This window comes from Anser cygnoides, chromosome 1, assembly GCF_040182565.1.
Source record: "Anser cygnoides isolate HZ-2024a breed goose chromosome 1, Taihu_goose_T2T_genome, whole genome shotgun sequence".
NCBI classification, from domain to species: domain Eukaryota; kingdom Metazoa; phylum Chordata; class Aves; order Anseriformes; family Anatidae; genus Anser; species Anser cygnoides.
In genome coordinates, this window is record NC_089873.1 from 37871838 (window position 1) to 37893888 (window position 22051).

The window sequence follows — 22051 nt, forward strand, 5'->3', positions numbered from 1 at the left end:
CTGCAAGAATATACCTATATGATTTCCTCTGTTGTCTAAATTGCCAGTGTATGTCTCAATTATCATAGAAATTGAACTGGCATCATATTAGCACATATTAATATTGCATGTGTTAGTCTGTGATCAGGCACTGGGCATCTGCAATTGCCATTAATTTTACCCGAAAGGACCGGTGTTCAGATCTTCTTTTTTGTCGTATTGCTGTACTGCTCAATTGCTTTGAAAAATTGCGATAGGTTCAGTCACATGACTAAAGCAATCATGATTGCATAAATCTTACATTGCTTGCCTGTCCCAAATATGATACCAAATGCATTAACCTAAAATAGCTGGGTTCCATAGCTCCGATTTTCATCTGCTTTAATGCAGAAAAGCACCATGACTTAGACTTTAGAAATTTAAAAATCTGACTCCCACCTTTGTTTTTCTGTTGCAGATTAATACTTTGACAATAAGAAACCAATCTTTTTTTTTCCCTTTTAATTCATTAGTTCCTGGCAAATAAAATGACTGACGATCTAATTACAGACTCAAATTTTGCAGATATAACTTCTGAAATCTTTCAGGATGTCACTCCAGTCCTTAACTTGTATCAGGTGCTCAAATTTACCAGCTTGTTGTTTTCCTCCTAACCTACAGCCTATCCTATAGTTTGGATGTACATATAAAGGATATATGCCAAACATGCAGGCGCGTTTAGTGTTTCTGCCATTTTTATAACATCACTTACCTTACCACAGTTAATGAGAGTATATCGTGCAAGTTTTAACGCACCTTATGGGACTTAGATTTATGCCAACAAAATGTCTGGCTAGGATCCGTTTTTACTCATAAGCGTGAAATAATCAGTTCATTAAAACAGACAGAAATAGGCGCAATTTTGGATTTCTTAAGATTAATCTCATATCCTTCATAGGAGAGCAGGAGAGGATGCTGATGGTATCTAATATTGCACAGAGCTATTTGTCTAACCTGGAGCATTCTCAAGAATCACTAAAGGCAAAAGTTTCTAGACAGGCTCTACCGTAATTCCCACGATTTAGCTTATTCTCTTCCACAATTTCTTTGACTGAAAGAAAATGGCAAAGGTAATCTCTGCCTGAACAAAGCTATCCAATAAACACATTTGTCCTGTTTTTTTTTTTTTCTTGGCTTTTTAAAAGCATGTTCAACTACTGTATGATTTTTTCTTCTAGGCTTGCTCTGCATAAATGTTTTGCAGGTTCCACCCCCAAAAAAACATTACTGTTAAGGACAGATTTACATTAAAAAATTCCCCCAACATGACTATATAAGTGTGGATACAATGTCAAACCCTCTGGCAGACATTTAGTCATAACGGGAAGAAAAAAAACAACAAAAAACAAGCCAATAAAATTTAGACCAATTTGTCAAGCAAAAGAAGAGAGACACTATTCCCATGTTGATGTCACCATGCCTACCCTGAAGCTTTGCTCATTTAGAAATACTGCAAAATTCATACCCCCAACCAACCCAGCTGCAAACATTTTCCAGGAAAGACCTAGTTTTCACATCTTACAGAACGCCTGCAATAAGAGTCTCTGCTCCAGATTTTCTTTCCCTCCTTGGTTTAGCAAAGTCTGGAGCAGATGATCTTCAGGCCATTAGAGTTCTGCACAAGCATCATGTTTTTCCCCACTAAAGACCCAGGACAGATGATGACTTTTACTTAAGATGCAGCATTCAGGTTAATTCCCAGTTCTTACAACTCACAATGGAGAGAGAGATACCCACCCCATGCTAACTGCTACCATCTGGTAAGAATATTTGGTATTGTTTTGACATTGCAACATTTAAAAATGTATTCATATTAGAAAAATACCAGGTGTCTTTTGATCCTCAAGTGTTGACTACTGTCAATGTTATTTGTATAGTATTACAGATATATTAAAATGTGTACTGGATCAGCATATACGATGTTTTAGACCCTACTCCGCCTTTCTACACCAGAAGTGCACTTTTCATGCCCAGAAGATGGACATGATAAAATGTGTCCACAACTGGTTAAAAATACCCACGAACTGCAAACACCCTTAACTCAAGCCATAAAAAGCACATTTTAACATACATTATAACCATGCCCAGCTATTATACTAGTTGGTTAGTACTTAATCTAGACTGTCTTTCTTAAAAGTTTGTCTGTTTTCAGTGGTGTGGGGTTAAGCAAGTCAAGCTCCATGATTTTTTACTACATTCCCATCCACTATATACTCTGTGTTACACCATTACCTTTTGTTAGTGGCTAAGGAATAAAGCTCCTGGATTTTAATGGTCTCATTAGGGTTTCCTACCATTCTCATCATAACATTACAGAAATTCCTTACTAGGCATCTGTTTTTATAGCTACAAGTTTGTAATGACTTTCAAATACACTTACTAATTTTTTAAATTTTCAATTCCATAACTAATAACAAACGAGAACTCAATCTGAAAACTTTTGGGAAAAGCACATGCATTTGCTCCCATGTGAATATATTCTATATATGTTATTTAAAAAATGTATTATTTTCAATTGTACTGCAACATTAGTTATGTTTGACAGATTTGGTCTAGGCTGCTGCAGTCTTGATCTAATAGCAAGATTTCCTTATATGACCTCTATCAATTTTCACTTCTCACTTTTGTTTACAGAAGCAATGATCCGAAGATCAATATTCACAGTATATTATCAGGTATGATCGTTCATGGTTTGTCAGTGCTACCTAAAATTCAGCTGCAGCATGCGTCCCGTGCTTTTCTACGGTATTATTTTTTACCACCACAGAGGTCAATGCTCATTTTCTGTATCATTTATCTGACAAGTATTTGGGGCCACAATGTCACCTAAGATGGGACGAAGGTCTTGGCAGGATCTTGTCTCCTGGTTAAGTACTAAGCTGGCTCGTTTTGCTTTGCTGATAAAATCAATTAGCATTGAAGATTGGCACTTGTTCATGCCTGGATTGATATTCAGTGTCCTTCCACCAATGTTTTCTGTGAATAAGAGCACTGAAATCTCTCTATTTGGGCCTCATTCCTATATTCTCCTATGAAAAACTCTTTTTTTGTTGTTGTTGTTTCTGTACTCTTGAAAAAAAAGAAAAACAGAAAAGCTTGTTAATAAGTGTGATTTTGTGACTTTTCCGAAGAGCCTTCTTCATGTGCTTTTCACACAACATTAGTGGATTCCCAAGACCACACAGACATAAAGTGGGAACGGTATCTGGACAAGATATATTTGGACAAGGATAATAAATAAAAAAGATAAACATCTTCATGCTACTAGCCTGTATTTCACCTAGAAAGTTAATAAAGTCTCCCACTCTAGCAATGTAAGAGATGTGAGTAGAAGCGGAGCAGTAAATTAACTATGAAGTTAATGTGGACAGAAAGGATTTGGGAGTCCTGATAGGTTATCAAAACCATCGCTGGGCAGAATAATACGAACCACGAATATATAAACAAGACAGTTTTACACAAGATGCTTAGTACACCTTTGTATTTAGTGACCATCACTCAGATACTTTACCTCATTCCTGTGACACGATTCAACAAAAATATTAAAAAACAAAGACAGGGCTGGAGAACCAGAAAAGAGCTTTCAGAATAGTTAGGGAAATGTGACTGGGTGCGAAAGACCCCAGAAACACAATCTCTTTACTTTAACAAGGGGAAGATTAAAAGGTGATTTCATAATGAAGTACCTATAAAGGATGAACTGAATTTTAATGAAAGATGACTCTTTAGCACAATGAGGGGAAGCAGAATCTACACATATTCAGCCTAGAAAACAAAACAGTGAAGCTAAATGACCACAAAAAGCTGTGGTGGATTTTGCATCACATAAGTATGACGAATGTCCCTCTAAAATATAATTTAAATACAAAATGGAAGTAAGTAAATATAAGTAAATTCAGGGAAGTTACATGCTTTGTTCAGATGGCCACCGAGGTCTCTTCTGGCCCACCAACTCCATGTAAATTCACAGTAGCTACAGTAAAAATTGAAAGAATAAACTCTTTGTTCTTACCACTGCACTTTTAAATCCAAAGGAAACAAAAGCTAGTTTGCAATGATGTTATAGTTAATTTGTGGTCTTATGGCTCTTACACAAAACAGAAGGTCTAACTCCTTTATTCTACACTATGAGGCACAAATGAATCTCTCAGTGAGCCCCACACACCAGGGATGTGACAAGAAAGACGCACAAGCATCAAAATGTATTTGTCTCTTTCAATTCTAAGAGAAAGCATGCAAATGCTATTAAACAAGCAAATTAACAACCATTTCTTTACCAACATGAAGCACATTCAACTACTTCACATTAGCCAAATGGACATAGAATTTTGTGACAAAAAGAAAAAAAGAAAAGAAAATATTAGATTTTGATGTTAAAATCAAGGTTTGCAGGGGGAGCTTTGAGCTACTGATACAGTCAAAAAGAAGAGGCAAGCTATTATCCAGATCTGGGACAGCATATTTTGGTGTGACAGAGCTGTTATCTTGGGAGTTGATGTATTATTCCCTTGCTATATTCATGACCTGAATTTATAATCACTGCAGAAACTGAATGGGAGATTCAGAAAAAAAAGAAAAAATAAAAGATGGAAAGCATCCATTAACTCCTGCAAAGAAGTATTAGAAAATACATAAGGAACATCATTAAAAAAGGCAAGTTAATTATCTATATCTGTATGAATAAAATAATCTAACAACCGTAAATGATAAAAAATATTCTCAACTTCTCTCTGCTGGGTCAGACTAACATGTCATCTAGTCCTGTTCCATCACGGAAAGCAGGAAAAGGAGTCACCGAGAGCTTGGCTACTTTGTACAGTCCACTCCTGCCACACTTCCCATCATCCAGTACTGTGATATTAGACAGTATATTGCTCCTCAGTCATTGTAGTATTTATGTGTGAATCTCTCGCCAATTCATTTATTCAATTCCTTTTGAACCTGGTGACTCAGTCTGCATGAACAGGTTTGCTGCTTACTCTTCCTCTCTGGTGATACTGGATCCAGGAGGATCCTCTCAGCTGGATGATGCAGAAATCAGTTTTTCTGTTGAACCCACATTTTTGCATCAATATCAGACTGGTAATAATTTAGGTGAGAATATCTAAATAGATTTCCACCCAAGAGAAAAATGATAAAGCACAAAAAATTTCTAACACAGCATTTCCTAACTTCTGAACAGATCGAGGAACCTGAACATCCTCTTGAATATTCTCCACATATAATACCATTTTTCTGAAGATAGCCCCCCTCACACACATTACCCCTCTCCAAAATCCCAGCCTTGTTATCAGGTGCAAATGTAGCAGTCTTCAAGAGGTCAATATCAAGCTTTAGCTACTCAGTTACCTAAAACAAAAAGGACATGCTGGTAGCTGTAATCAGCTGTTCCTCTCCATGAGAGACAGTCAAAGTAAAGTTGTTTCACAGCTTCTTGGTGGGCAGCAGAGGTTACTGGGATTGATGAGTCTTGTGTTCAGCCAAGAATTGACTGATAGTTACCCAAGCACATGGTTACAGACCTCACTGTCCTTGTTGTCTTTCACCATGACCTTTAAGAAGCACACGGCTTTCCTCTCCCCTTCCAAACTCAGCCAGCCTACCGAGCTTCCCTTTCGGAGACTGTCCATATCTCTTTCAGCCTAGTCTTGATCATCTTTATTCCTATCTAGTTGACGTTTCCTGGTTTCTCCCTCCTCACATGGCCTCTACAGCCTGTTCCCTCTTCCCACTGAAGTCTTTAAAGGAGAATATTTGATTACAACAATTGATTAAAATGAACGCAGCCAACCGTCACAAGGATGCATTCCCTTTGTGGGTTCAGAAAGCATGCTGAAGTCATGCAGGAAAACACCCACGAGATGGGACCCCCAACCTCAGGAGACACACAGATGCTCCCCAACCTATTTTCAGGTCCCAGGCTCCACTGAAAAACCCTGCGCCACAGTGACGGCAAGGCAAGTGCTAAGGACTTGGACTTCAAACTAACAGACGGCCGATGGAGTACAATGGAGAAAAGGTGCAGAGGCTGCAAGCACATTTGCTGAATATGGAACCACTCTCTCAAAATTGCTATCTCTGCTCTAAAGTGAGCATGTACAAAGGCTAAACGGCTGCAAGTTTTTTTTTTTTTTAAATGTTCTTAGAGATACTATATTGGGTTTTATCTTTATCACACTACAAATAGCTAAATTGATTTCGCTGGGAAAAGATGCTGCAGTAATACGTTAGAGTATTATATTTTGAAACCCCCAAATTTGGTAAAATTATATACAACTAAACCCAAATGTACATAAATGAAGGTGTTCAGTATTGTCAACAACGAATACGGCTATTGGCCGTGCCCATAATCAGCATTTATATAAAACTGAAAATATTTTGAAGATATTTAACTTTTCGGACCTCATCACAACCGTCTCATATCAGTTGGATACTTCAAAAAGTGCATGTTCCTCATTATTGACTTTAATGCATTTTCTTTCTCATTTATCGTGAAAGGAATGAAGTTAGATCTCTCATCTAATCCTTTTCAGTATTGAAAAGCATTAAAGTGGTAATGTTTTGTTGGTGCTCTGTAAATAAAATGTATAAATAAATCAACAGCAATCTACTTTAGGTAAGAACTCGGTGGGCTTTTTTCATTTTCTATGGGAGAGAAATTTCTTTTGAGTTCATCTGTGTATGAAACATGATTACATGAATGACATATACAAACCATTCCAACAAAGTTGTTTGGGTGGAAGGGAGGAGGGATAAGGAAGAAAACTCTTTTCTTTCGAAATAAAATGTGAAAGCAAATTCAAGACTTTCCAGCATTGAGGGATGCTGCACAGACCATTTGATAAACCTCCAGCGGGTTAAACAAATACCCAGTGAAGAAGCAAGACTGTAAATGATAAAGCAACTACAGCCTCTCATCAAACACGAAAATCAGCAAATGACTTTGCAGATATAATAAACGCCTCAAGTGTAGAAAAGCTTACTAGTCTGTAATCTGCATTTCACAGGTCAGAAAACTTGCTTCTCTAGGAAATCACCCAAGATATTTACTATGGTATGTGTGACTGCAGAGGTTATTGTTAATGGATTTCTAAATGCTAAAATCTCTTCAATGGCAAATCTGAGCATTCAGTGTTGATTTTGAAAACAGACAAAATAAGAAATGTAAATTGAGAAAAAAAAAGTGCTTTTGCAGATGCATGTTTCAACTCCCTGGCTCTGCATTTAGCGATTGGGGGGGGGGGGGGGGGGGTGTGTGCATGTTTCTGCAGAAGGTGGCTGTCCTGTGGCTAATCACACAAAGGGGTCTGCTGACCCCTTAGCAGAACTCAAAAAGTCAAAAATTAGCAGAACTCCTGCAAAAAGCGGACAGGATCATTTCTGTCACCTGTGGTTCACCGACACTGGAGTCTGAAGGGCTCGTGCAGAAGGAATGGGACCAGGTTAACTCATGCAAGCACAAGATTAGTGTGATATGGTTTAGTGGAGGTCTTGTTAGTGTTAGGACAGAGGTTGGACTAGATGATCTTGGAGGTCTCTTCCAACCTAGACGATTCTGTGAAGAACAGCTGGTTTTGAGTATGTGCTGTCTTGCTAATCACGGAAGAAACCCAAACTCATTGTGGAGGTGTTTGCACATAGGGAAGCATCCACTTGGATCATTTATCCATCAAATTTGTCAGTCACTGTGTAACTGGCTCAGATCTTAACAGTCAGGCTACGGCCAGAATAACCTGTGTCATCTTCTGTCCTGAGCAATGTCATTTAATGAAACTTTTATCCTCAGATCACATCACAAGCCCGTAATTTTTTTTAATCCATGTGGATTTTTTTTTTCATTTCCTGCTATCTCCTTGTATTACTTTTTATATTTCTCCGTTATTTCTAGGATTATCTTGTAAAAGAAAAATAATACATGATACATATCCTAGTATTACGTTAAGCTATATAGACCTTTTTCTCACTTAAGTTGTATCATAATACACACGTTAAATTCAGCTAGTGCAATTTTATGTTAGCAGCTCAAGCATTGCATATAGTTTAACGCTCTATTTTCTTAATTCTTCACAACCTTTGCCTGCTTTCTTATAGCAAGATATTTTTGGTTTTAGGTTTAAACAGATATTTGTGTGTTAAAAACAAAACAAAACAAACACACCCCCTCCAAAAAAGAAGAAACAAACCACCAACCAACCAACCAACCACCACCACCACCAAAATAATAGTGACGGAAGTACAGAGGTCTTTCAAGTTGTTCAGTTTTCAGCTGACCTACATTTGAGCTGATGGGTCGTGGGCAGCAGACAAACCCCACAGGAAGGTCACATTTGGTGTAGCCTGAGACACAACAGGAACATTTGCTGCACAGCAGGCTGTGGGTCAGGGAGGGGGAAAAGGCGAACTTCGGTGTTTTTGGAAACAAACATACAGCACCTGTATATGTTCAGAGTCAATGGTCATCAGAAAACTGCCTCACTCCTTTCAACTGCCATATACATTGTATATTTAAGCATTACAGAGACAGAAAATACCCAGGACATTAATTATTGTTGTTACTACAAGAATTTACTATGACTTGACTTCTCCTAGGAGTATTTTGTGTCCTAAGCCATTACAGAGGACACTACATCATACAGTAATTATTTTTTGCTATCAGCTCTGTAAATATTATCCTTGCAAGGCACCTTGCAATTTTTTGGCTTGCATGTGAGCCCTTCCAGCTCAGTAGTTCAAAACTTGGCCAACTCTAAAATTATGTTGGGTTAATGTTTCATTTTTGTATTAAACTTCTGTTACAAAACTCTTCAAAAATGAGGCTGCAAAACTGCTAATACCAGAGCTATAGAACCACTGAGCAGACGTGCTCAGGGCTGTACATTCATCCCGTGTTTTCCCTTCAGTTAGGCGGCTAGCTCTGTTTTTGAGATCAAACACAGTGCTGAAATAGGAAGGCTGCATTATGGCATGCTTCAAAGAATCAGGTACACTGGAAAGAGGGTGCAGTATTCATGCATGTACAAAGGAACTGAAAAATCTGGCCAGTTTAATTTCAGACTTGAAAGTCTTGACAATTTTCCTTCAGAGCAGAGTGACCTATTTGAACAACTGACCTCTTAATACATCTGTGCAACTGTGTACAAAACATGCAAGTGACATTTTAATAATTATAATTAATATCTAATAATATAATTTTATAATTGATATTAATAATAATTATTGGTTAGAGAGAAACACAGGTTTCCATGGTGTAGAAAATGTCAAAAGAATAATTTCTAACACCTAGTTTGGACTTTCCTGCTCTTCTCCATAACTCTGCAGCATCACCATAATATCTGTTCAGCAGATGAGATGTCGCCGTGGGGCAGAAGGTGGCTGGGGTGAGCTTTGGGAAGGTGCAGCATTGAATATTCCCACTACACCTCCTAGTTATTTGGCACTGGTTCTTTGAACAGGAATTTACTTAAGAGGGAGGCAGCTCTAGCACTGCAATCCTCCCAGCTAGGCTAAATGTCTAGATTCACAGATAGCTCAAAGAGCTGTACCAGCACACGATTTGCATTACAGTTGTTTTGAGCCCCTGAACACTTTAAGCCATAATACTTCACATTTCTAGAAGTCTCCCATAGCGCAGATGTCTCAATAAGCAGATGCAAGAAGCTGAAGTTTTATTTTTAATTTAATGTCAAATAGATTGGGTACGAATAAGCTTTTCCCTTAAAAATACCATTTTGACCCAACCAAAGCTATTTGCAGAATTTAACTGAAACTTCTCACGATTTCAGCCAACAGAAATAGAACAGAAGTTGAAACATTTCAGCTCATTAAAATTTGTGGGGGTTTTGACTACTTTTTTTTTTGTAATAATAGAAACTTCTTAGACTCAGTAAAAAGCACTTACAGAAATGGACTAAAAACAAAATTAAAATCTTGTTTAAGGTTTTATGAAAAATTTTAATCAGCTTCAAATTTACTTTTTTTAAACAATAAATTATTTTTATGCTTGTGTCATTTCTTTCTCCTCTACCCCTCTCCAGTTTTCAGTGAGTGAATTGAAAAGAGACAAATATATAAACAAATGAAGTGAACAACTTACACAGCATTAGCGTCGACAGATTTCTCCATGTTGTTTAAACAGATAAGGAGGTATTGGATTTAGGCTGGAAGGCGTGGGAACAACTATTCAGGCCTGTCCACGTTCGGCACTGAGAACAGGCTTATCTTTAGGCATGTGTTACAGTCTGGATTTCAAAATGCCTCTTTCACAATGTCATCAGCTCTCGACGTTTTATCACTATTGTTGGAATATTTGATGCCCTTTCTAAAGCTCCCCCAGGTATAAGCGACCACAGGAAACACACCTTTGATTAAAGTGCTATTGACCCAAACCTTCCTCCGTGCCAAACACCGCTTCGGACCCTCGCCACAACAAGCAGGAGCGCTAGTCCAGGAACCCGTGGCCACCTAAACCTAGAGATGGGCTAACGTGAGTATTAGGTACTTTATTTTTAAATGACAGATGTTTCTAACTGCAACTGTGATTTTGAGGAAAAGGCCTTACCTGTGAATTTTGAAACATGCTGTTTTCATTTATGTGCCTAGGTATTAGCCTGACAGCGATAGCTTTCCGGATGAGGCACAGCATACAGCCCTACAGCTGCTGTGGCCTACTACACGGGCAGAGTAGCAATAACGTTTCATTACACGCTGGTGAAGGTCTAAATTTGAAGGTTCAGAGGAGAAAATTTGTTTCTTACTTCATAGGCTGCTTGTCATGTTGATGTTACCTCAAGCCTCGCTTCTATAATTAGGAAATTCTGACTGTAAGGCTAAATAATGTTTTGAACAATCAAATATGTATATGAGTATATATATAAAACTACAACACCTACACATCTGCAAAATTTAGTCCAGGTTTCCAACTGCAATTATATTAATGCATATAATTTGAATTAACTATAATTTCATCAGTTCTGTAAATCCCCTTGAAAGGATCCGTTGCTTGTTGATTTTGTGCCATGTGAAGACATGATAAATATGACATGTACCCTCATCACATGAATAATGTATTCTGCATCTTAAGCAAGCCAGTTCTGCTCCAGAGAAATGCTTAATCTATTCCCTGCTTCTGGGGATGAAAGGAATTAAACTCAGTGCACTGATTTCACAGTATGTGCTCATTTGACTTTAATTATAAAATGATTATTTCAACGTTTTTTTCCCTGTAAAATAAACCAAGCCTGAGAACCGTGTAACCTCTATAGAATTACATTACTTCTTTGTGCATTTGGTCTTTGCTCATTGATACTGTACTTTCAGTACTCTTACACATGGACTTTCAGTACTCTTACACATGGAAGGATAAAAACAACATCTTGGGGTTTACAGTCAGTGTGGTAGTTTCAGATCCCACAGCAATAAAAGCTCCTTTGCTGGCACCTGGCCAAAGGAAGGAGCACTGGGATCCTCTTAAGTGAATGTGAAGGTCACAAGAAGGAACCTTCACCAGGCACAGGGAGATGACTTGATCTCGTGCTACTCTGGAAGATTTTGATCATGCACCCTGGAAATATATAGTTATTAGCATTTTTTCATGGATTGTTTGAACCTGTGGAAAGCTCAGGATAGGATCATCTTCCTTTCTAAAAACAAACAAACAAACAAAACAAACTAATAAAAGTTCTCTTGGCTGTAATGGCCAGACCAGAGCTTTCCTTGCGAATAGGACATCTGCAGCCCATGCCTCAGGAGTGACAGAGCATCAAGTGGCTTGGACAGCTACGCTGTCAAAGGCAGTGCCATGCTTCAAGCTTGAAAAAAAAAAAAGCTCTTCAGCAATGTAATGTTCTATCAGGCGTACCATCTGGGGGGAATAGCAACGAATGCTTTCCATGCAGTGTACAGTGTATGCCGATCACTGACAGTAACTCCAGCTGACTTCTTTCCATCCAAGTCCTGAAGAATTTTACCAGGTTCATTGTATCGCACCTTCCATTTCAGAAGCTATTCAGAGCTGACCTACATACTGTCAGAAGCCACATCCTGTCCCCAGGCAAAACCAAAAACAGCTGTCCTACTGTCTCAAACTAGTTCGTGTTGCTAATACTAGTACTCCTGCTGCTGCCAAAATGCTTGGGTGGATGTGTCTGCATCTGTAGTAAGACACTCTACAATGCAGATAATCTGCTCACAGACAAAGATGCTATTTACAAGGTGCTGGCTTACCTACAATACATGAAGTCAAATTTATAAGTGTCCAAAGTGACATAAAAGTTTAGGGGTTATGTTCGGAAACCCCAGTCAACTCCTAATTGGTGAAATCACTTCTCAAAATACTGCTTAGTCTGATAAATGTATTCATGTATCTAAACCCACAATATCCATTGTGCTAGATATTGTTAGAATGGCTATTTGCTGGGGCATGAAAAAGTTTAAAAAAAAAAAAAAGTAATTTTTTTAACTAATGCCCCATCTGAATCTCCTAAGGGGTCCAGAGATGCAACAAGGCATGAAGATAAATGTCTTTATGGTATTGAAAGCTGAAGAACATATATAAGCTTAGATAATTTTTTTTTTCAGAATACCTGAAATTTAAAAGAGTATATCTCACCAGACACTTGTCAGTATTGTCTCTCCGCAGTAACTCTGACTCATGCACAGCACACATTTATTTGTAATACACCACATTTGATTAATTGTAATACACAACAAAACTTCCAGAGTATGCAGCTTTTTTTTTAAAACTCAAAATAGTCACAACGACTACTCAACATTTGACATTTCTATTTTTACGAAATGATCTAAAGAAAAATTGCACCAGTACAACTTTCATCAAACCTTCTTCTTATAGGATACAACTGTAAATCATGAATTCTTATGTTATCTGAAACCATGAACTTTAATCTGTATTCAGACCATAGTGTAAGTATCTCTCAAGTACAGTAACCACACCATAAATGTCAACTAGTAAGTTCAAGGTGAAAAAATTCAAAAGATTAAAAAAGTAGATATTTAATATGTTAAGTATTAGAGATGCATGAGCTAAAGCATTATGTGTAGAGCTACCCATATAGACATCTTAATTCACTCTGACGAACAATGAATCAAGATTTTTATTGACTTGGCGAAAAAAACTGGTTGGTGTTTGTGTAATCAGAGTTCCTTATAATAATGAATGCATAATAGGCACCGTAGTTGAGTCGTTTTGCAACAGTTATGATTGTACCATGAGAATAACAATCTTTAAATCGCTAGGATATTTTCAGCAGAGAAGAGTAAACCATCGCACTCTCCCTCTCCCTCTCTCACATATGCACACACCTGAACATAAAACATCCACAAGATGTGTACTTTGGACCTTCAGAAACACGTCAGTTATTATGATGAAATCTGAGCCTGGCAACAGTGTAAATCTGAACTCCATCCCTTGTATCCATAACCTCTCAGAGGGATGTGTGACTTTGCTCAATAACAAGGCCATGGAGCACGCAGAATATTAACATTATTCATTAGAAGGTGTGTGACATGGCCTTACAGTTTCTGATTTCTGTTGCATTACATCTTCCCTTCCAGTCAGAGGTTACTGCTGTTGAGTTGAGAATGGCAACATCAGTTATTCCACCTGTGCACAACCTTTATCAGTGTTCATTTGTTTTCATTAGTAGACCCCTAAAATTATACGTGAGGTGAACATCTCTTTAGATTGCTGTGTAGTATATGTAATACTTGCTTTTCACAGGCACCTTTTGCAGACTCATTTGAAGTAATTATACGACACACAGGTTTGAAGCCCCATTGATCTGGTGGGTCCAGCTTTGTGTGACAGGATGACGGACTAGGCAAGAATGGTGTATGCATGGCAGAAAACCATGTGAAGATGAGAACTCTGACATACTGCTCAGTGTTGGAAATATGAGCCAATCTCCCTACACCGTCAAAACTAGATATAAAAGAACAGATTTCACAGGGCCTGACAATATTGGCCTCTGATTAAAAGGTTTTTTTGATCAATGCCTGAAATCTGCTGCAAAAGGCAGACGCAGAGATGTTCCTGATACTAAAAGCTGCAGGAAGCCTAACCATGGAAACTCCTTATGTGGAACCTTCCTTACAAATTATTTAGTGGTAACTGTAAGTCATTTGCTTTTTATAACTAGTTTAATTTTGATTAGTATTACATTGCTGTTCACAAACAAGTCACATGTTATAAAAAGCAAAGCAAGTCTTACCTGGAATACTCTGTCTCCTCACAGACAATGCTCCATCAGGTGGCTTTGCCTGGTTTGCAGACTTTGTGTAAGGACTTTCATCTAAACAGAAACAAGCAACAGTTTCAGTTACCGATAAATATAGCGTTAAAAACAGTAAAATTTTTAAATCTAATTACTGTGTGAACTAGCAGTGCAGAGTACAAGAGCTGCTGTAAGCTGGATGAGGATGGATATTTCTGAATTCTGACTCAATGACAAAGGCTCTGAATAACAGAGCTGAGAAGTAAGGAGTAAAACAGATCAGAGATAATGCTCAGCTGATGACGGGCTGAATATACAAAGGCCTTTTTGGTTTTCAGATAACCACAGAAACTTTCCTTCTCCTAGTATTAAGAAGCTTCACATGTCAAAGACTCCAGGAGCAGAGAGAACATCCCTGTTCAGGAGAGAAGCACTTCCAGAACCTTGTGGATATTCTGGCTGTAAAGATGCTCCTTTTCCTTTGGGATCTGCCAGAGGATGCTTCCTTCTCTGTCATAACAACTGTCTGGAGAAAACATCAGAGAGATGTTGCCAAATACGCCAAGCACATTTATACTTTAGAATGGCAATGTGACAGCCTGTGTCTAAATAGGAGGCTTCACAGAGCACCCACTGATCAACCTGAAGGCATCAGAGGCAGCTGCTGGTGGGACGAGCAGAGTCATCAATTAAAGGCAGCGTTAGGGAGAAGTGAGGTTCTTCTACATCTCTCCTAAGAATAGGATGACTGGTATGAAAAATATCAATTACACTGTAGCTTTAAAAATGGCAAGCTATAAACTTGACAAAGAAATGGGGATTGAAGAGAAGAAATAATAATGTGTATTTTATTACTTCAATCAAAGGAAAGGAATCACAAAAAATTAAGCTTCTGTCTTGGTTGTCCTTTAGTCAAGTGTTCAAACACTTTAAAGCACTATCAAATCCTTCTATTTACATCTTTTTCCATCAGGTTTTGAAAGACCAACCGCTTTCTAGCATGTGCACGAATACAAACTTGAAAGATCAACGACTAAAGGAATCAAAGACTAGAGTACCTAGTGCATCAAAGACTACAGACCTAGTACAGTGTCCTAAGATCCAGTGGAACCGCAAACATTTTCTGGAGAGTCAGGTTTTCTTTTCAGCTGACACTGCTGACGTGATAAGCCTTCTTTGCTGATTACACTATTTATGTCTTGTAAAGTCTCAAACTCCTTTAGAAACTCGCGTCAAAGACACCAATCCATTTCTATTCAAGTGAGATAAGGGTTTGGTCAGTATAATTTATTTTAAAACCAGGTCTCAGAAGGAAGTGACTGGAAGAGCTGGTTGGCATGAAAAAAAAGATTTCTACAATGAACTCATCTTCTGTTAGGTGGATGTAGAAACAAACAAACAAACAAAAAGATGAATATATTTAATGTTTTTTCTAAAGGCAAAAGATTGTTACATGGCTATGTACATTGTCAAAAGTGCAGCAAGTAATGAAGAAAATATATTGGTAAAATATCCCTCTACAGCCAGATATCATTGCCTTTGCTACAGTAAAATTAACTCTCATTGCTTTAGGACTACATTGTTACAAGGAGGAAGCTAACAGGCTCGACTATACTGCATGCTGGTTCAAACTTAAAGAAAATAAAGCTGTCAGCTATATAATAAACAGAAGCATGAAGAAATATTAACATAGGCCCAGCTACACAAGTTAAGAAAAAGCGAGATGTATAAGCCTTTATTCTTCCATTTGAGGTAAGTGGAAAAGCTAATATTATTGCATATGCAGAATATACATACCCTCATTAAAGAAAAAAAAAAGTGAACTAGATCTTCTAAGAGGATTGACTTTTTTCTTTCCTAGAAGAGGCACAGTTGAGCTAGAACTCAAGCTAAGGCTCTCCAAACAACCTTGCTAACTCATATCAATTCCAAAAAAATATAGGGATCATCAATAACGTGGCTTAGATGTCGCATGTATTACTCCTTATTTGCAGGTGCTGTATGTGGCAGCAGATATTGTGAGACATGCATTTTTCTGCTAAGAAGTGGGCAGGAAACATAACACAATTTCTCAGGAACCGACGGATGGTGATGACTTTTGGGCCCTATTTGCATGCGTGCTCTACCTATGAACAATATATCAACTTCAAGGCATAAAACAGCTCTCTCCTAGACAGACTCCTTACATATGCATTATTTCCATCAGACTGGAGAGATGGCAAAAAGGAGAGAAGAATTTCCACAGCTAGGCCTTTTTCATTGAATCTTTGTCAAGAGCAAATGAATAAATCAGCTACAATATTTTGCTGGAACAGGATTTTCCCAATACTGCACTACAGTGGGAGCACGTGCGGTTATCCCGAGTTCAGAAAGAAGGACAAGCCTGCAAATCTTTCTGGTTAATGGCACCGGTGAGGGAAGGTCAGTGTACATTCAAATTACTTGCAAGGGACCCTGAGCAAAAAGTCTCGTATTTTTACATACCAACTGACAGATACGGAAGGAAACTGAGACTGCTGTGTAAGCTAGCATTTTAGTCCATGTATATTAGCCCTGAAATCCTGTCAGGTATTTATGCCATGTATGTACTGTTTAGGTACTGTGGGGATGTAATTATGTTACATTTCTTAATCTGTCCACAGACTTTCACAGAAAACAAAGGAGCCCCAATGGTTGTTTCATAAACTTTTGAACCCCTATTAAGGCAACATATGTTCAGTTATTATGGGGGGATAACAACGAGCCACTGCCTCACTGGTGGACTGGGAAGCTTCACTTTGCTGGAAGTTCCCAGGCCAGGAAAAAATTGTCTTTCAATGTCCATTTAAAAGCAAAATCGTAGCCCAAGATAACTGAAAATCAGCATAAAGAACTCCCAGAAGCAAAGGAAAACAAATATAACTACCTAGACAAAGAATACAGACAGCATCCTTATTTGAGACAGAAAACTAAAACGAAGAGCAGACGGATGCAGAAGTAGATATCATCCCAAAGAAAAAGAGTAAACTAAAGAGACAAGAAAGCCCTGGTAGCCCTGAAATGTCAGACACCATCACGCTGTCAAAAAGGGGAGAAATCTGTTTGTCTGCATTAGCAAAGTTGTACGTATGGTCACAAGAACTGATAAATCAAATTCTACTTTATGCCCCCACCTGCCGGAGGGGACCTTTCTTGGCAGGGAGGATCTTAAAACATGCAAAAATGTTCTCCTGATGATATCTCCTGATATCAGTGCTTAGAGGGATTTGTCCGAGTGCTTTGTATTTCCAGCTTCCCCCTCTGCAGCGCAGAGAATCCCAGCAGACAAAACCCAACCCAGAGAGCCAACACCCTGAAAAAGCAAAGGAGTGTAAGGATGCAAAGCATGCTCCCAGCGGGAGACAGTAACTCAAAATTAGGTAAAGATGCGATATATTTAAGAAGCCACACACGCAAAGCAGATGGAGAAACAGGCTAGATTCAGAGGCATAAATCTCACGCCGAAAGCCCTGGCTGGAGCAGGCCATCAGGGAGCTGCGTGCTGGAGGGGCTTCTGTACGTGCCAGCTCTGCCCCGCTCCTCAGGTGCTTACAACACTGGAAATAGTGTAGCTATGCAGATACAGTCCTGGAAATGCATTAATGCATTCATTACATCCTTTTTTATCTCCCCCCCCCCCCCCCCCCCCAATTTTCTCTGGTGAACAAATAAGCAGCCCCAGATACACAATTTCTAGCGAGTCAGTGTATGCTATAAAGGTGACTGCTATGCCAGCAGATCTCTTCATTCAGTTACTACAGGAAACCAACCCTCTTACACTGTGAATGAGGTCATTACCCCCAAAATCATAGCTGAAGTATTTTCTGCAGTTGCAAACGTGCGATAGCGAACAAGCTGCCCGCTGTGCTAATTCCCCCCTTCCTGGCAGAGTGCAGCAACGATCCCAGAGGTCCACTGCTGAGATTCCTGACCTGCGAAGCCAAATCAGCACCTTGGATCCTCTTTACACTTGTCCCCACAAAAGCAACAGCCCCAGGTACTGGTGGCAGGAACCACCGCATCATCCTCTCCAAGCTCTGCCCACAGTTCTTCTAATTGTAATGATCAAGTGGATAGAAAAGCGGCCCTACTGCTTGCAGCTACTACCGTAGGCTTACCACCTTCAGCTGTGACCCGTGAGGCAGATAAGCAGCTCTTTGCACTTTCCTGCCTGTTTTTAACCAGCTGGCATCTCCGCCCTGTAACTGAATGATTCATTCTTTGTGTTGAGGACCACGCTGCGAGCCATTTATAGCGTTCTGCATTGCCCCTGCTGTACAGGGGAGCCTCCATCCAAGACTAAGGGCTCTTTACACTCTAACAAACCAACAGTAATGTAATCCCATAAAGATTATATATATGTGCATTGTCCAGTGTGCAAGTGCTTGGGACTGTGCTAGCAAAGCAACCATATGTAATCTTTAGATATTGGCTATATTCAATTTAATATCCTTTGGATGATACCAACTGGGGACACATAAAAGGGAACAGAAGGAAAGTCTGAAGGTATTTCCTCAACAGGCCAGTCCAGGCATTCGGTGTATCGGGAGGTTTACGGCCACTGAACCATTTGTGTGTCCCTCGAGATGGCTGTGAAAGCTACTGACACAAGAATGCTGTTTGCAGGTGGGGTAAAGGCTACAAGCACTCCCTTCCTGCCAATCTTCACACCTGGTTAGAGATCTTTCCTGCTGCTGCTATCATCTAGGTGGTAACTACTGAGCCCACCGAATATCATAGAATCATTAAGGTTGGAAATGACCTCAAAGATCATCTAGTCCGACTGTCCCACTACCACCAATATTACCCACTAAATATGTCCAAGTCCTGTGCTGCATCATTCTCATTCTTCAAAAACTTTCCCACCAATGCCTAGTTACGGGATAAGCCATTCTTCAGCCAAGGAATGAACGAACTTAAACCTTTTTAGAGTGATTCCTAAGCAGACCAGAATCCAAGCGAGTGAAACCTGAGGTGTTGCTCATATGTTCCTCACTGTGCCTTTCCTAAGGCAATTAATCTGACTCCTAAGACTCCACCAAAAAGTACATCCTTCAGCTTGCTCAGCGTACACGAGACGTAGGACTGTCTGCACGTGTTGCTGCTTACCCTCTTTGTGATAGCACACATCACAGACTAGCAGAGAATCACGTTCCAATACAGAAGATGACAACGTTGTCAAGATGATGATTATGGTGGAAAGAATGTCCCCGTGAAGATTAGTTTATTTATCAAAAATTAAAAGCACCAGTGTCCCATGTATTGCTTCAGGCATTCCTGGATCTGCAATATCCTGTTCACTCCTGAATCTTATAACGAAGAATATTTTTCCGTAAAAGCGACAGATTTTTATGAATCCTGCTAGCACAGCACAAAATACCAGAGGTTCTCATACTTCATATATCTGAAACTTAACCTAAATTTCATCTTTAAATGGCATAAGCTTACCATTATCTAAAAGCGTCGTTTCTAGCACAGTATCATACCTGTGACAGCAGGTAAATTCTGAGCTACAGCACTCTTGGTTATCCCCACAGTTTGCAGCTGGAGGCTTTCACAGATAAAAAATAAACACTTATCTCCTGATACCTGTGGTTCAGAAGCTCAAAAGTGTAGAGAGGCGTACCCAGATTCTCAGTATAACTTTTATGACCATTCCTGCAGCATCTTACTCTCTTCTCAGCTCAGACGTTAGAGCAGGGACTCAAGTCTCAGTCCACGTTCACAGATGAGCACCCAGACTCACAGCCACACAATCACTCCCTCCCTCTCTCTCTGACCAATATTTTAAGTATGTCATACAAAGTAAAATAGTTTAAAGCTACCTCCTCCAAAATCAATTTGAAGCCCTGCTCTGGATCAGTCAGAAGAGACAAAATGAACTTGAGATCCTTTGTGTATCTCTGTGAGTAACCCAACCAATAAAAAAGTATAAAAGGCAAAGTCATCAGGAGCACTCTAAAAACACCTCTGATCTTTCATAAACTCATCTCCTCAATTCCAGTTCTTTGTTTCTGGTAAAAAATGCCTAAACATATTTTCTCTGCACTAACAAATCTGAAAAATGCAATTTTCAGGTCAATCTACAGTAATGGAAAGGGAAAAAAAACACATCAGGAGAGAAGTTGGAGCTTAGTTATCAAGTTCTAGACTGCCCTATCTCTTCCTGCTGGGACGACTTCTTTTAAAGACAGCAGACAAATCTTTCTTCTCTGAACTTAGAAACAAAATAATTCTGAACAAGAACTGATAAAGTAACTGAATATTTATGCAATACTCCAATCATTGTAACCAGTAACAGCCACAATCGGAAGATATATACAAGCACAAACTCGTCGAAAAAAATAAACTGGCCTTATCTGATAACTGAATGAAAAATAATAATATTCTTTTGTCGTTGTTGTTGTTATAACTCAAGCTTATAAAGGTCACTAAAAGTTCTAAAACTCTGAAAAGTTTTACAATAAATTGAATTATAAGTTTGTTCTGAGTTGAACAGACTTGAGCAGATAAAACAAATGCAATTTGCTGCGCAGTAATGAATAGTGGGAATTTTACTTTGGCTGCTGATGGGAGATCTGGCACAAATGTTTTTAGGTTTGGTGTAACTTCATCCTTAGTAACTATCATTGACAACTGCAAAAAAAAAATAATCTCAGAAAATGTCTTTTTCCTTGGCAAGGAGGATGTTTTAAAAGGTTTGCTTTTAAATAATGCAAAAGTCTAGAGAAAAATTAACATCCTGGAACGTTCATGGTTACCGTGATGCCACCACAGCTACATCAGAGTGTAATGGACTATAAACAGTTGAAAAAAAGAGACAAAATTGGCTAAGTTCATTCAGCAGATGTATAATGTACAGATTTTGAATGTATATGCTTCATGAAACAACAATATGTCAACAATTTGCTTTGCCTACGTGCTAACCCTTTCAGACTTGTTATGGGAACTCCAACCATGAAAGAAAGAATTAATTTATCTTACTGGTGCAGAAGAATAACATTTTTTCAAGTTCCTTTCACAGGAAGCTATGGCTTCGATCACATCCAATGAGCCTGGATTCTTTAAATGGCAATGCTGCTTTCCAAAGTAGTGCTTAGAAACACCCCCAAATTCTTAAGAGCTGTATGTAAAACAGCGATTAGCGAACTAGGCTCCAAGTAGGACAAATATGAATGTACTTAATCTTAATCCTTTCTTATCAAATTCCATGCTCAGTGCACTCCAGCAGTCTTTATTAAGAAAGCATAGGGTTTCAAATGCTTCCATAAGTAACATTTGTTGGTGTTTGTGACATGAAAGAATTATGAGAAGGAAGAGTTATTATTGCTGCTCTGGTAATTTCCTTTCCTACATTTAGCAGAGTACCCCTTGGTTTTCCTACAAACTTAATTTTAACAGTTATAACATCCAATGAATAACTGTGTTGTCTCTCTAAAGTGAAAATTTATTCAATTTTATCATACTTTATGTAAATTTAATTCTCTGTTTTCTGAATTATGCAGTTACTTATTACAGCAGCAGCTCAGCTTTAATCTACAAGCAAGAGAAGTAGGGTTCTGTAATTATGCGTAACTGTGAATCCATTTCCTATTGATAGTTACAATACCTCAGCGAGCTTGGCTGCTTCAAAATGATCTGAATGTCCTCCAAGTTTGCTTCTCCAAAGTTAATTTCCTAAGACTGTGCTCAGGTACCTGAGTTGAAACGCTTGGTTTCCTAACTGGTGAAGTATGTGGCTCTCCTTCCAAAACTGTTTTGCTCAGGAAAATTCAGAACTTTCCAAG

At 38.7% G+C, this 22051-nt stretch overlaps 1 protein-coding gene across 18 annotated transcripts in view; it reads right to left on the reverse strand.

The window, feature by feature from the left end:
* GRIP1 (glutamate receptor interacting protein 1) overlaps window positions 1–22051 on the reverse strand; it is a 325530-nt gene that overhangs the window by 89606 nt on the left and 213873 nt on the right. For 17 of the 18 annotated variants that reach the window (XM_066992714.1, XM_066992675.1, XM_066992709.1 and 14 more), the window contains exon 2: window positions 14244–14324. The exons of the other annotated variant lie outside the window; for it this stretch is intronic. In XM_066992714.1, the coding sequence (XP_066848815.1) occupies window positions 14244–14324 (81 nt within the window). The remainder of the gene's footprint in view (window positions 1–14243; window positions 14325–22051) is intronic. 18 annotated transcript variants of the gene reach the window in all.